We start from the raw sequence: 17,038 nt of genomic DNA, 5'->3' as shown, positions 1-17,038 counted from the left end.
TATATTTTAAGGTTTGTAGTTTGTAGTGAGTATTTACAAATGGAAATAATATTAAATATGAAGAAAATTTGTAAGAGTAATTAAGAATTAAGAATGGAAATAAAGAATGAAAAACATGCTCAGATGTAAAAATAAAATAAAATAGCAATAACATTTTTTTAAAAAAGGAAAAACATAAACACATATTTATTTTAAGGGATTCAAAGAAACAATGAGAAGAATCTTTAAGTGAAATATAAGACAGTAAATTTAAATTTAGGTCAATTTAAAAAACATCTTCAAAATTAATGACACATTATAGTAAGAGCAGCAATATATTGATTTTATTAATATGTATAATATAAGTAATTAAAAGTAGTTTAAAAGTATAAAAACATGCCAATGGCAGCAGAGAAAAAAGAAAAAATAAAGAAGGAATAACAAGTATAGCAAGTTATCTTTAAAATTTGAAAAAGCAATATAAGGAGAAGATTTTAAACTGAGAGAAGTCGATAAAATTTTATTAAAGCGATTTTAGTAGTAATACAAAATTTCAAAAGAGAAATTTAATTTATAATAATAATATTAATGTATGTAATTTGAGTGATATAAGAGAAAAAGGGACCAACCGGAGTTTTATTCAAAAGTTTTCAGTACACTATTTTTAAATAATTGTTATCCTGTATGATATATATCTATATGGTTAAAAAAGCTGTTGAAAGTGGAACACGATCTGTGTAAAAACGAATTCTGGCAATAGTTCGTATTGACACTAGGTATTCTAAAGGTTGGGTGATTTCGTGGGGCACGTGATGGACAGTTAATTTGAATTTTATTTAGGAGCTGGGACGAATCAGCTAGACTGTTAATAATTTTATAGAGGAATGTGAGGTCTATTAATGTTCTCCTTTTTTCGAGGTTAATCAGTTTGTGAAAACGTCCAGATAAGTCATGATTTGGAAATATAAGAGAGCATCGGAAATTCAAATGTTTTAAAAATTTGTTTTGTACTTTCTCCAGCCTGTCAATATAAGTAATGTATTGTGGATTCCAAACGATAGACGCAAATTCAAGATGGGTTCTTACATAACAATAATAAAGATTTTTTATTGTTAGATCATTTTTAAAAGGCTTAGATACGCGTATAATAAAACCTAACATTTTATATGCTTTTTCAATAATTTTATCAATATGTGATTGAAATGTCATTTTCGAGTCCAGAACTACACCTAGATCTCGTATTTCTTGGACACGGTGCAAGACTGTACCCGATAGAAAATACGAATAATCTATCGGATTTTTTATTCTCGTAAAGGTAATTGTTTTGCATTTAAGCGGATTTAATATGAGCTGATTATTTACACAATAAGTAGAGAAGTTTTCAAGATCTTCTTGCATATCAAGACAATCTTGTAGGGAAGTAACTTTCTTGTATATTTTTGTGTCATCGGCAAATATTTTGTATTCGGAAAATTTAAAGACGTTACCCATATCATTAATATAAAGAATAAACAATAATGGACCCAAGTGGGATCCCTGGGGTACACCGGAATAGCATTGTTTAAATGAAGACTGATAGTTTAATAGTGCAACTGTATGTCATTGAAACTGTAAATTCATGTTTATGTTTGTACCTTTTTCGATATTTTTTAAATGTTTTTATTTTATTTTAATTTTCTTATAAAATAAAAACAAATTTATAAATGTATTTATTTATCATATATTTGTATCAATTTTAAATTTATATATATTTTTTTACTTTTTTGTAATTATATATTATATTTTCCGAATAACTAACATTTCTTAACTTTTAATTGAATTTTATTCTACTACTGGGTTATTTTGATGTGTACACTTAATTTATTACTTATATAGCCGTGAAAAATGATTATTGACGATTTTTACAATTTAATTTACAATGTACCCTTATTTTATAGATGAATTATATGTAAAAACTGTTGTGTTTTTCCCAAATAAATAAATAAATACGTGATTAGAATAACCAATCAATTTGTAGCGTTGTAATAAATTTCAGGTTTCCGGGTAGCATTGTTTTTTGGCGTTTAGAGTATTTCAATGTATACGAGGTTTTACTTTTAAATGTCAGAAAAACTGACCGAATTTGACTCGTGACGTCGCGGGTGGTGTAATTTCAATATAACAAAGCTTTGAAAAACCATAGCGGCAATCACGCGATACATAAAAAAATGTATTTTTGGCTTAGTTTAATAGTTTATTAACAAACAGAAAAATAAAGAAAAAACACCGAACTTCCTTATTTTTTTTTTAAGGAAACTCTCGTAATTTTTGTTCTTACAAGATTTAATCAATTCAATTTAAGTCATTTACGAGTTGAACGTGTGACGAGACCCATGAAATCAATTATTTTTAAAGGTTTTTATGACTCTTTGAATGATGATTAAGTTTCTCTGTTATTATACCCTGTGATATTCATATTTACTGACAATATATTGGAGGCACGCTCTTGATAATACTTACGTATGAAAAAACGTGACAGTGATACTATACAAATAATCTCACTAACATTATACATTTTCATCTACACAAAACAATTTATTAGCTTGGAAGATGGACATTGTTTACAATGAAAATTATTTATCATTAAATAATAATTACAAAAATACTACATTAAAAAGATTTTTAAGCATAATCTCACGTATTTTATAATTTTTATTTTTTTAAAACCTAAAAAGATTAAAATAAATTTAGTCAATCAATACATTTAGTTTACTTTTCACGAAGGATGAGACACTAAAAATAAAATAAAATACTAACACTTATTTAAATAACATTATATCAACTCATTAGTTAACCCGAAAAAAAAATTTGATAATGATCCTTAAGATAAAAATAACTTTATTTAATTTACTTTCACATAACTTTTTAATTATCTATCCTTACCTCTGTTTTGTATAAATACATTGAACTCCTTAATAAAGATACCAGTCTCGAAAATGTCACGAAAGCGATGAAACCGGTCACTGGATATTCCAAATTTGTGGATTAAAGTAACACTCGTCTTTTATTTATATAAAAAAATACTACAAAGTAATTGCATGTACATGATATTACATTACATAAAAATGTTTTTTTTAAACTATCGAGGCTTATACAAGGTTTTTCAGAGGCACTGCCCAAAATTTTAAGGGAATATTTTTTATGATGAGTTTTTACTTTTTTATTTGAGCTTAAAAACGTATTTTAGCAACGAAGTAATACGCAACGGACATGGACTAGGGAAGCAGCTGAGCAGGGGAGTGGTAGGGGTTTGTGGAGGGGATGCTGGTGCTAAACATTCAGGATTGATTCCGTTTTCAAATCTTAATAATGTTTTTTTTTCATGAGTTGAAAAAAAAAATTTAAGGATTTTTTAAAAGTTTACCTTGAGGAATATTTCTCTGAAGTTTTGCGATCTGGTCCTGAAACACAAGTATAAATATTATAAAAATGTATTAATATAAAGCAGTTTTATGCACGTGTTAAATTAGCACATAGCTCAAAGTGGTTACACATTTATTTTCATTTGATTTGAATAAAACTTGTTTTTTTAAATAATTTGAACAATTTCATAGCAAAATAAAAGCGTTTGTTGAAGCTTACAAAAAAGGAGCAACGAGAAACATAATAATATTTCTAAATATTGTTTGATATTTGAGAATGAAAATGTTAAGAAGTTGTAACTAACCGAAATTGACAAACTATCACGCATTAACAACACGTTTATTTTTTGTACCAGGTGTACCTTTGGGGGGCCCAGTCATAGTAGCCGAGAATTCCCTTTACGATCCAGGGGATATTTTAAGGGCAAACTGCACAGCACCCCCTGCGCGCCCGAGGGCTAACATAACCATGTTAATTAATAATATTCAGGTAAGCATGTAATTTTTTAATTACTTAAATTTAATTTATTCACACTTGTTCATAGTTATTGATGTAGGAAATTTAGGAAACGATGGGGCAACATGACGCATCTGGGCAAAATGACGAACTAAAACACACGACAACACTTTTTCATATGAAATCTGGATTTTTATTTACGTTATCTAGCATATTAATTTTTTGGTAAATCTTTATTATGTTTTAAATTTCAGGATAGGATTCAAAAATACTAGAAAACGCTTTTGTGGAAGCATTAAGCATGTAAAATAGCAGATTTTGTTATATTTATAAACCCTAAAAGTTAACAATAGTATTGAAATTTCCTGATTTTATTCTTTCTACGTTTATTTTAAAAGTTAACTTAAATTTTTTAGTTCAATTGACCTCAAAAACGATTTTATTTCGAAAGTTTTATTTACTTTATGCTTAAATGGATAAAATACTGGTTTTCATTTGAAAAACACTTAGCATAGGTGGCAACTTGATTAATGTTCTGAAAACCTATTTGATAAACTAAATGATTTTAGTAGAAGTTAATGAAATATTTGGCAATATTTAATACACGAAGACTGGGAAACTCCAAGGTTCGTGTCCCAGTCTTTTATTGTATATTTTTCATGCCATAACAATGTCTAAAAATTTAATGGAAGCCAAAAATTGTGTATTGTAATTTATCATAAATATCCATGTGTTGCGGAAAGTCAATTATTTATTTATTCATACATATACATATATTTATATATGGAATATAGATGTTCAAATAAAGGCAAAATGGTGAATTTTAGACAGTGTGTAAAATAGCCCCTCAACTAGCCAACGACAAGTCATAAGCCCTGTAGATGCCTAGACTTCTATATTCCCTTCTCTAAAATGTTCTTCATCTCTGTTATAATATTTAAATCATTAAATACGTATTAATTACGAAAAAAAACGTATCCTTAACTCTCTGAGGCCAAGAGCCCGATTGCAAGAAGACTACAACAGTTTCTGGCTAAAATAGAAGCATAATACAGGAATTATAATAAATAAAAACAATACAAATATCTAATACAGATCCTCGCGTATCAGTAATAAGTAAAATGATTAAAGTGTCACAAAGTTAAGACTGTCTTCATAATAAATGGTATTGACGTATTATTAAATTGTAAAAAAAATGCTTTTGTTGTAACCTAAATATGATGCACTTAAGGACGATTATAATAAGAAGTATGTATGAAATAAATTATTTTATAAAAAAAAACTAATTTTTAAATCTCTAGCGGAATCAATTATTTGATAAAGTATTACAAGTTGAGACCTTAAGAGTAAAACAAATGTTATAAAAAATAATCTGGCTTTAAAATTAATAATAAATATGCTAGAGTTGGTAAGAAAGATGTGCCTTAACTCTTCAAAAGCGAGGATAAAGTCGTTGCCAGATAAGAATGCCTACGTTAATATATATTTTACAATGTGTTTACTATGTGAGCATAGACATTTTTACCTGGCAGGCAGTATATTTCACCGTAAATGCTATATTATTACCGTTTTCACATTACAGTAAAAATCCATCCAGCCTAATAAAATTACATAGAATTGATTGATTTTTATCGAATTTAAATTATTTATTTATTTATTTATTTTATTTATTTATTCACACTCTTTATCAAAATATAATTCCATATTCACTTTGCCCAGCTAACAAGAGTACATACCCCGTTCCAAGCTAGGCAATTACATTTTAATATATTATAATACTTAACAAATTAATATAGAGCACAGACAAACAAAATATAAACTTATTCGGATACATATTTTGATTCATATCCATAAAATAAAACATGTATTTTTTTATGGCATATTAACATACCAAGAAGCCGACTTATCTCCACTCGATTCCCTTTTGTAAAATTTGTAGAAGCGAGTTTAAACTAAATAAATAAAACCAAAAAAGAAAATAAACAATAAGTATTCACCTACCCCAATTTTTGCGGACCGCGTGGATTTGGACGATATATGTAAAATGGGCCCATGACTCCAATTTGTTTCTAAATATAAGGCTGATAGTACCTTAAATAAAGGGTTATTATATGACGTATAACACAAAATTCTTACCAAATGAAAGCTTTTGAAAAAGCTCTAAATTATATTATTTGGGAAACCTTAAAAAAAAAGTTTCTCAAAAGAAAACGTTGCTATTGATTACTTATTCATAAAAACAAATAAATAAAGTAATAGTAAGTACAAAAAAAAACTTAATTACTTTTACGCAAATCTTGTATTGAATATTCCATTTTGTTTTAAAGCCATTCCTTTATTTTTACTGTTTTTTCCCTGTTTTGTATTGTATGGATGAGTATCATATTTTTTTTTATTATTTAGTTCTGATAGTATTAGCATTGTTTTGTTAATTTATTTAAATGATTTTTTACATCTTTCTATGTTCAAAAAATAAAAACCTGCCAACAAGGCCAGTCTTTGGGTTTAATGATTTTTTCATTTTAGATGATTTTGTTCGCTTTTTGAATCTCATTAATTTAAACAATTTCAAGTATTTTTACCAATAGATTGTAAGACATATGATTAAAACGAAAATTTCACACCATGGTATTTTTAATTAATTTTATTACACGAAATTTTTTTTTGCCCATTTTGAGATTTTAGCCTCCGGGTATTCATACGAATCCCATTAACGAATACCGTAATGAAAATATGTTTTTAAAAATGATATTGCTTTTACAATATTTTATCATTATTTCACATTATGTAAATTGAATAATTTTGTCTAGTGGAAGAGAAACATAATAATTAGTTAAATATTATTATTAAATCGCGTATACAAAAATTACCATAATATGTATTCAGTAAACATTCCGTCTAATTTGTTCACTTATGAATGTTTTATTTTGACTCAAATCATATTTTTCCAAATATTTGTTTTCTACATAAAGGGTCTATGATAACAGTAAATTAATGAATGTCACAGTGCGTGATGTAATCACTAAAACCACATATGTTAGCTATAGGTTATAAGCCCTGTGATACCCGGATTTCCGTTAAGACGAATAAACTTTTCATTAAATTGTTAATCACATGCTTTTTAATCAAAATACTACCCTTGTACTCAAAAGACATTATACTCGTATAAATTAATCAATTGCAACAATATTTTGAGTATGTCAAAATGCTTGCAGACTGGCTGGATTTTCTCCCTAGGGAGTTTTTCATATTTAAATTTGTTGCAACAGAGCAGGAAAACATTTTTGAGAAGGGAATATGGGAGTCTAGGCATTAGCGGGGCTTATGACCTGTCATTGGCTGGTTAAAGTGGCCACTTTACACACTGTGTAACATTCACCATTCTGCCTATGTTTTAACATCGACATTTCCTCAACTCTTCCATCTGTTGACTTTTGTAAATTAAGAGAGCTGAAACCTTTATCATGTGAAAGATTCATCCAGCTGAACCAATTTTCTCACTAGGCAACGTCTCGAAAGTTGTGTTCTTGTAAAATAATAAAATTGTGTAACACTAATAACAAATTTTCAAAATAATATATATATTGATTTACTCACTTTAATATCTTTGGTATTTAAACTCTATTTTAATCACTTTAAAAATTGCGTAGCACTTAATAGTTTGCTTATGTGTAAGAAATCTCTTACTCAACCGTATGTATTCGCATAACGACATTTTTCATGTTACTGAACGTAAGTTCAGTGAGGATATCTTCCTTTTTTATTATTATCCTATTATCCAGAAAATATTATATAATATATATATATATATATTTTTAAACAATATAAATTGAGTCCTTCTCAGTAGGGAACTAATTATAACTCTTTAATTTTACTGTTAGTTTTTATGTGTTATGGTATCATGCCTTGAAGTATATATTATGTTATGCATATTTATTGAATAAATAGATTGAATCGAATTAAATTAAATCCTTATTTCTGCAACTGAACGTCTGTTTTAATTATTTCAAATACTAACAAATGCCGAAAACAAAATTTAAAATGTAGATACTTATTTTAAGACCGACTATTGCTGGCTCTTTTTTGCGATTCTTGCTCTTGTCATGTTCATAAACAGGTTGATTTTATGTACAAAATTTTATGTCTGTTAATTTATGCGTATTTGAAATTTTTTGTTTTACATGTTTCATTTTTTTTTACAGGTTCTTCCAGGTCGCACGGAGCAGCGTGAGGTAGACAGGGGGCTTTTCCAGAACCAGTTATCTGTTTCCGTCCTCCTACTTCCAGAACACTTCAGCAGTGGACCTCCTATGCTAAAGTGCACAGCGAGGGTCTTGAATCTGTACAGTCAGTCGGCAGAGTTGAATCTAAGATCCAGTAGAGGAGCTCCGAGGATTGAAAGAGGTTAAACAGAAAAAATATGCTTTTAGAGACATGTATTTTCCATGGGTTCTTTTCACGTTTTTCGTATAATTATTTTAAAATAGCAAATAAATATGATGGAAATAGTACAACTTTTTTGACGTGCGATGCAGTCAGATTGATTTTCAACAATACGAAAACGAGCCGTTTTTCGCCCTGTGCAACAAACGGCACGTATTACGTTGCCGTGCCATACTTGTTCGTAATGCTTGTTAGAAGCGCACTTGAGGGGCATAACGTGTGACGTCAGAGTGACGCTACCCCAACAGTGAGCAGTTTTATTTTTATTTATTTATTTTTATTTTCTTTTATTCAGAAAACATACAGTACAGTTACAAAGTTTAATATTTTACACAATAAGACTTAATTCTAATGGACCAGTGAAGTTTCCATTTAATAAAGCAATTATATGTAAGGCTAATTATGAAAGTATAAAAAAGAGAAGGAAAAAGAAAAACCACAAATGAAAGTTGTTTAAAAATTAAAATTTAAGTAAAAAAAGATATTTTAAAGTTTGTAGTTTGTAGTGAGTATTTACAAATAGAAATAATATTAAAAATGAAGAAAATTTCTAAGAGTAATAAAAAATTAAGAATTGAAATAAAGAATGAAAAACATGCTCAGATGTAAAAATAAAATAAAATAGTAATAACATTTAAAAAAAAAAAAACATAAATATACACATATTCATTTTAAGGGATTCAAAGAATCGATGAGAAGAATCTTTAAGTGAAATATAAGAGAGTAAATTTGGGTCAGTATAAAAAACATCTTCAAAATTAATGACACATTATAGTAAGAGCAGCAATATATTGATTTTATTTACATATATAATATAAGTAATTAAAAGTAGTTTAAAAGTATAAAAACATGCCAATGCAGCAGAGAAAAAAGAAAAAATAAAGAACGAATAACAAGTATAGTAAGTAATCTTTAAAATTTGAAAAAGCAATATTAGGAGAAGATTTTAAACCAAGAGAAGTCGATAATATTTCATTAAAACGATTTTAGTAGTAATACAAATTTCAAAAGAGAAATTTGTATTACTACTATTTTATATGTGTTTGTTACAAAAAATAAATCTGCTTTTTATACGATGCTATTTATATCATTAAAATCTTAAAGGCCACTTTAAATAATTAATAAATTTGCAATGTTATTTCTTATTCGTGAAATTCCCTATGGTTGAGCTTGATCGAATATAGTCGTTGGTGTTTTGGAGTTTTTATATTCTTTGTATGCATTTTATTTTTGATTTTCTCTTTTACTCATTCTCTTTCTTATGATCCTTTTAACTCACACTTTCAAGAGTCTTGACAGTTATAAAGGACAACTTGCTCAGTAAATAAATGTTTTTTTGTGTATTAATGTAAGTGTAACTATTATCTTAAAGAATGTCAATTGCTATTGACATTTATTATTATTTATTTTTTTAATACATGCATATATAAGTAAGGTAATAAATCATCGGTAAACTGATAAAAGTCTCTACATGCAATATCGACTGAAGTGAGGAAAATCAGCTTGAATGTTTTACTAAAAGTTATTAAATATTTGTAGATAACAACTTACCGACTTTTCTATGTCTACCGGTTTCGAGACGTACCCGTCTCTTCACTGTGTCACAAATTACACCAACATGCAAAACCCACTATACACCTTCAATTTTTTACTCAACAAAAGTCTTTCAAACATATTTCGCACATGATACGTACTTATGAAACCAATTAAGTTCCTTTGAGTTGTTTTAATGGATGTGATTTCCAAAAAAGTGTCTAGTGCCTATTTGGCTAGTAGTGTCTCGAACTCACGGTTTAAGGGTCAGTGGTTCGAATTCCACTCTACCCCAACTTGATTCCCATTTTGTAATAGTGAGTTATTTACAACTCGTTGGAAATGGCCCTTAATATGAAATATTTGGGTAAAAACGTAAATATTCTTTTAAATTTATACACGTATGTTTATATATATATATAAATGTTTCTATAATATATATACTACATGATAAGAAGAAAAAAAAAACCAAAGTAACAATATTTCCTTTTATCCATTCCTGTCTAATTTTAAAAATCGTATCCATCTTACATTACGTTTCCCATCCTTACAAAACAAAACACTTGATTTATTAGCTCCGTATATATAATATTAAGATAAAATTCCTAAAATAAAATAGAATAGAATTCGTTTGTTACGTATACCTTGATTAATAAGCTTGTATAGCTTTAAAACCGGTAGGTAGAAAAATAAAAAAATAAGTGGCTAAACACAAAGTTGTTTTTATTTATTATACAATAAAAAATATTATTTAAAGAGATAACGTAACGTGTTTATTAAGTGTAAAGCTACCGAAAAAACCTTTGATACAAAGCGATCAATGAAATAATTGTAAAGTTTTATCTTTGTTTTACACAATTAATTTGAAAAATGATATTGAACGCAAAAACGCCTAATAAAATTATTGTTATTTATTTTTAGTTCACAAACAATGAAAAATATGTCAATATACATACATTCCATAAAATAAAAAATTATCAAACCAAACATCTTTCACTAAATATATGTGAACACCAATAATCAGAAATAGACCAAAATTAAACCAATGCAATTTATTAAAACTTATATTAATTTTAATAAAGATGTAATCAAAATAGATGTAATTTATGCAATTTAAAAAAATGTTACTTAATATACATTATTTATAAACTGTCATGTCATATTAATATTTTTTTAAATTATGACAATAATTATAGTCAAAATAGGAAACTACGTAAAACTATGCCTTCGGTAATACTTTAAAAAAAAATACTGAAATATTTTAGTTGAAACCTTTTTTTATGGAATCGTATTTTTTTTTTTTAAGAAGATAATTCTGGTTGTAATATTCAATTTCTAAAAATATTCTTATTTACGTTTTTATTACATTTATACCTGCCCTTACCGGTACCGATAAGCATAATTTTACTTAGAAATAAAGGAAAATGTCACAAAAATGTATGTGATTTAAAATGCTTGTTATTCTTTTCACAAACAAAAAATTAAAGTTTTGCTTAAGCCACTTTCATGTTCAATTTATTATCTACAAATTATCAAAATTAGTTTTGGTTCAATACTTAGTCTTTATATGAGAACCGATATACCTAAGTTTAGTCTAAATTTGAAATGGCGTAATCTGCCGGTCTAAAAGTAATTATATTTTAGTTACATTAAACTTTTAAGTTTATTTTTTTATGGAAATACCCTTTAAAATGATTGTTTATATGTTTTTAAATGGCAAAATTGTATGATTTCCTCATTTTGCGTGCATTTTACCTGACTATAGCCTTAAGACATAAGAAGCATTGAAAACAAAAAAAAATACAAATCCAAATTTAAGAAGCATACGAAAACCCATTCAATTCTAATTTTCACGCTGCATTGATCGATTTTTGTAATAAAATACATTCTTTCAAATATTTTTGTAAAATATTTTATATAAATATAATTAATAAGTGTAAAGCATAAATTTTTGGAAATATACTTCTTCTCTAAACACCAGCATATTGCTCCATGGGAGGTCGAAATGTTCAAATGTATTTAAAAAATTTAATAAAATGATGGTAGAACTTTCTCGATTAAACAAAAAGCAAATAAAGAAATAAACGCTTTTTTTTTAAATTTCAATTTTTTTTTGCAATTTAGAGAAATTTTCTACCCAAAGTTGAGTTGAATTGAATGTTCCCAACATTTTTCACAGTTAATATGTTTTTTTGAAAATAGACAACCATTAAAAGGAAGATTAATTAAAGTTATTATTATTCTGACTTATAAAAGTTACCTTAAAAATTGGTCGAAAGCATGATTTTTTGTAGATAATGTTATTTTAGTTTGTTTATACATATTGTCAAAAAATAAAAACTGTTTCTTTTTTTTCAGTGACATCGAGAGGCGTTTCTCGTAAAGACAACAACAATATAATTTTTAATCTCCTGTCTACTATATTTTTGGTTCATTTTTTCCTCAATAAATTATTAAAATATAGCTGAAAATTTTATGCTTTAATAAATTGGCTAGGCATAATATTGTACATTTGAAAACTTACTTAGAAATCAATGGGATAAAATAAAATCATGTTATAAATAATGATTGTGATAATTTATACGAAATAAAATTATTATGAATACTTTGTTTTATTTATTTATCTCACGAATTTATATTATGGTTATCGTAATGTCAATATTTTATATGTATTTAAAATAATAGCCTCTGTGGTGTAATGGTTCAGACGCTAAACTCACGCTCGAAAGGTTTTATGTTCGATTTCCGACCAGAATCCAAAATTTAAATATAATTTTTCTGATACCTGGGTTCTCTGTACTGTACTTAATCATTGTAAATGGACTTCTTGGCCTGTTGTGGTGCGAAGTTAGATAATTTAAGGAATTGGTACAGTCATCACAAAAAAGACTTCATGTAGGACGGTATTGATTCTGTATATTTATTACCGGCTTAACAATACTTTACTCAGCATTAGAAATTCGGTAGAATTTTATTTATTTATTTATTGATTCATTTAGTTAATTAATTCATTTTTTTAAACGCCTTGTAAGCTTTTACATGTTTTACATATATTTATGTACAAAGAACAGACATATATTTTACACAAAATTAGCAAATTTTTTTAATGAAGTAATAAGAATAAGAAAATAAAAAATATGAAAACTAATCCAGTTGAATCCAGTCCATGTCTACAAAAATTTGGAAAAACTCAAAATATTGTTGATAAATTACGTGGTCCATGAAGAAATATAGAAATTGAAAAAATAATATTTTCAGGCGTTGCCTAGTATGTAGGTGAAATAATTCAATTGGATGAATCTCACCCGCATAAATAAAGGTTTCAGCTCTTTAACTTTACAAACATCAACAGATGAAAGAATTGAAGGAATATAGATGTTCAAATATAGGCAGAATGGTGAATGTTACACAGTCGTGAGCCCTGTAGATGCCTAGACTTCCATATTACCTTCTCTTAAATGTTCTTCATCTCTGTTGTAATATGTAAATATATCTTTATTATTTGCGTATTCATTTGATGATGATTTTATGAATTCAACTTATGCACTATATATTTGTAATTGTATACATATTTTGGTGGATATAAGCAATATTTTTCAACCACCAAAAAACGGACTTGTGATAGTTAATCGTAATCAGTGTTAGTACTTATCGATATTTTACCACTGTATGTAAGTAAAAAGATATAACTTATACATAAAAAACGGAACATATCAAAAAACTTCCGAAAAAATTTGCATGATATGGAATCAGGCAAGGATTTTTGAAGGTGACAGGTTCAAGAGGATTGAAGAAAAACTAGGAATAATATTATGAAAAATTAGGGTTTTAGGGATCCATAGTAATGTTTCAGTCGTTTCTAAAAGGTGATCAGGAAGATGCATTTATTTACGTTTTAAAGGAATAACCCAAAAATACACCAGTTGGCTTCAGAGTCCGCCGTCTAACCAACTGCGCAGCCCCTGTCTCATAAGTATTTAGATTGAAGGGAAATAAATTAAAGAAGGTAAGGTGCCAAGTTAGTGCAGGACATTGGTAAAATGAACCAAAGTAGGACACAAAATGCCGAACATTATATTGGTGAAATGAAAGGATTGTTGATGACCGCCAACAGGCCAGCTTCTCCTAAGTAGTTTTAAGTGGTTTCCTCTTAACGAGAGCAAATGATGAGAAGATCCTGATTAGCCCACTATAGAATATACCTCCCGATCTCAATACCGAAAGAAAATATTTAACATGCTTAAAAGCAGAAAAAACCCGCTCTAAGAAATATAAATCTTGTATATATCTAGCAAGGTAGAAAATAAATGCAACTTGCATAAAAATAAAAACCGGTGCGGTGACCCGTTTAAAAAGGGGTTGAATCCTTTTTAATCTATCAATGCTAAAAATTTAAAGGATAGCTAAATAGAGTCGGACCATTTTATACGTTTTTTCAGACTAACACTTAATAACAAAATATAATACTTTTGTTAATATAACGTGTACATGTGTTTACATGGGATATTTGAGAAAAATTATAAAATGCGACAATACTATGGTTAAGGAATAATAAAATGTTTTACATAAACTACTAGAATTGTTTTGAGTTCGTCTTAATTTTTGTAGACAAGCCCTTATTCTTGATATTAACATATTATAACAGAGGTAGATACGGTTTTAGAGGAATTAACATGTGTAGGACTGATGAATGGTGAATGTTACACGGGTGTGTAAAGTGGCTATTAAAACCAGCCAATAACATGTCATAAGACCAGTAAATGTGTTGACTTCCATATTCGCTTTTCTAAAATGTTCTCCATCTCTGTTGTAATATGTTAATGAAATATATATTTTTTGCTTATTGGTTTTTTAAAATAATTAAATGTCTTAAAATCGAAAACTAGATTCATCTTTATCAATGCCGCAAGCGATAAATGAGTTTTTTTTTATTTTATAAAATTTTTAGTATGTCTGAATGTGTGAACAAAAAGTTTAATTTCACTCCTTAGGGCGTTTTTAAGATTGAACTTTATTGCAACAGAGAGGGAAAACATTTTTAAGAACATCAAAGCATCAATAAAGGTTTATGTTCTTTCACTTCACAAAAGTCAACAAATAGAAGAATGTGTTAAGTATGTAAAGGGGCCACTTAAGCTTGCCGATGACATGTCATAAGCCCTGTAAATGCCTAGACTTTCATATTCCCTTATCGAAAATTTCCCTGTTTCTTAAAATAAACATTTATTTCTAATTAATTATTTGATCAGTTTCCATAGAAACGCAGCCTAAAAGCTTTTAAACATATTTACTCTGTACTTCTGAATTTCTGGATCAGAATTGAAAATAATGTTGGTTCAGGTGTAAAATCCCACGTTCAATGCCCTTCGTTCAACTTTTTATTATTTTAAAACGACCCTTATCAGTTATCAGGTAGTCTGCACGTGAATATATACCATATTCTCTCTACCCTTCCGAAATGATTGGATATTGATGGCACTATTTGCCAGGGTGGGAGGTTGAGTTGCTACCCTCCGTCTGTCATACGTAACTGACATCCGATCCTTACTTAACCTCATCTGATATTGGGTCCCTGGGTCTCAAATATGGCGGGGAATCAGATAACTGAGACCGTTTTCCTATTGGAAATGCAAGGAATGTATGAGAAATGTATTTGCCGATATTCAAACTAAGGTAACAGATCCTATTTATGACGAAAAAAGGTTTCGACTTCTAAAACCGAAGTATTTACTATGGATAAATCTATCAGCTTCTATGGCTCAAAAGTTACCACACTACACTGGTATAAATTTTATTTTATGCTCTCGAATAACTTGCACTAATAATAGTTTATTAACAAAATAACAATTTTCGATTCTTAGCTTATTTATTTTTTATAATGAATAACCACAATGGCAGCCTCCGTGGTGTAGTGGTCAAGACGCTTGACTCACGCACGGAAGGTTCCGGGTTCGATTCCCGGTGAGAACACAAAAATTAAAAATGTGATTTTTCTCAAGCCTGGGTGCTCTGTGATGTAATTCACCACTGTAATTAGGCCTCCTGGCCTGTTGTGGTGCAAAAAAAAAAATGTAAATGTAAAAAAAATAAAATAATAAATACTGTATAGTACCCAGAAGCACAACGAATAGATAATTAACAACGTCAAAATCTTTCGTAAAAACCTCGCGACAATAACGGCCCATACAAATAGTAAGAAACAATGCCAAACATTGTAGACGAAAATAAAAATTGACGTCGCGAGTGTCACGATAAATCATGCAAGTTTTTGTGAAGGCGCATTTGTAACAATTTGTTTTGAAAATTATGAATAAAAACATTTTTAACTATGTTTGATTGTGTCCAAATGCTTGCAGACTGGCTGGATTTCCTCCCTAGTTCATATTTAAATTTATTTCAACAGAGAGGGGAAACATTTTTGAGATTTTTCTTCTCAAAAGAAGGGGTTCAGCCGGATAAATTTCAACCAAGTGATAAAGGTTTCAGCTCTTTAACTTCACAAACATCAACAGATGAAAGAATTGAAGGAATATAGATGTTCAAATATAGGCAGAATAGTGAATGTTACACAGTGTGTAAAGTGGCCACTTAATCCAGCCATTGACAGGTCATAAGCCCTGTAGATGCCTGGACTTCTATATTACCTTCTCTTAAATGTTCTTCATCTCTGTTGTAATATGTTAATATAAACAGCTCTCCAGGGAGTTGAATCCAGTCCTTGTCCTTGTGTACACAAAGTTAGTACTTCAAATATAAACTTTATAATAGATAAATAATTTATTTATATATTCTGCTTAGTGTAGTAGACTATAACCAACGAAAAAACAAAAAATCACCGAACTTCCCCATTTGATACATAAAGAAAAATGTCTCAAAGTGCTAAGCACGCTGACAAAATGCCGGTTCGTTGATCGTTCGTCATTCGACAACGTTATAATTAATTGGTCGTTTTAGCTACGCCTCGTTGGTCGCTAATCAACGAGTATGCTCGCGGGCGTCATCATAATATTAATACAAAATAGTATCACGTACGCTTTAGAATTTTAAGTGTTAATTGATTTTGTAATTGGATATTACGCGCCACGTGGAACCAGTTATTCGGTTTATGGGCTATTTAAGCGAAACCTTTGTATGTGAATTATATTGGGTAGACAAAAAAAAATATTAAAAAAAAATAAAACCAATTTTATTATACGGCAACTATATCATTGTTTCCTCCGGAATT

The 17,038-nt window shown here is 28.5% G+C and overlaps 1 protein-coding gene across 1 annotated transcript in view; it reads left to right on the top strand.

Annotated features, from left to right (window-relative positions):
- Positions 1-12,395, top strand: part of LOC148284113 (uncharacterized) — a 29,829-nt gene extending 17,434 nt beyond the window's left edge. The window contains exons 4-6 of the mRNA XM_088242659.1: positions 3,737-3,870; positions 8,040-8,241; positions 12,172-12,395. Coding sequence (XP_088098785.1) covers positions 3,737-3,870; positions 8,040-8,241; positions 12,172-12,281 — 446 coding nt within the window. The 3' untranslated portion in view covers positions 12,282-12,395. The remainder of the gene's footprint in view (positions 1-3,736; positions 3,871-8,039; positions 8,242-12,171) is intronic.
- The last annotated feature ends 4,643 nt before the right edge of the window (positions 12,396-17,038 follow it).

The sequence above is a fragment of the Micrasema longulum genome, unplaced genomic scaffold, assembly GCF_059751315.1.
Source record: "Micrasema longulum isolate JH-2025_06_02 unplaced genomic scaffold, ASM5975131v1 h1tg000148l, whole genome shotgun sequence".
Classification (NCBI taxonomy): domain Eukaryota; kingdom Metazoa; phylum Arthropoda; class Insecta; order Trichoptera; family Brachycentridae; genus Micrasema; species Micrasema longulum.
The sequence above is the reverse complement of the archived record's forward strand: the minus strand, read 5'-3'. Positions and strand labels throughout refer to the sequence as shown.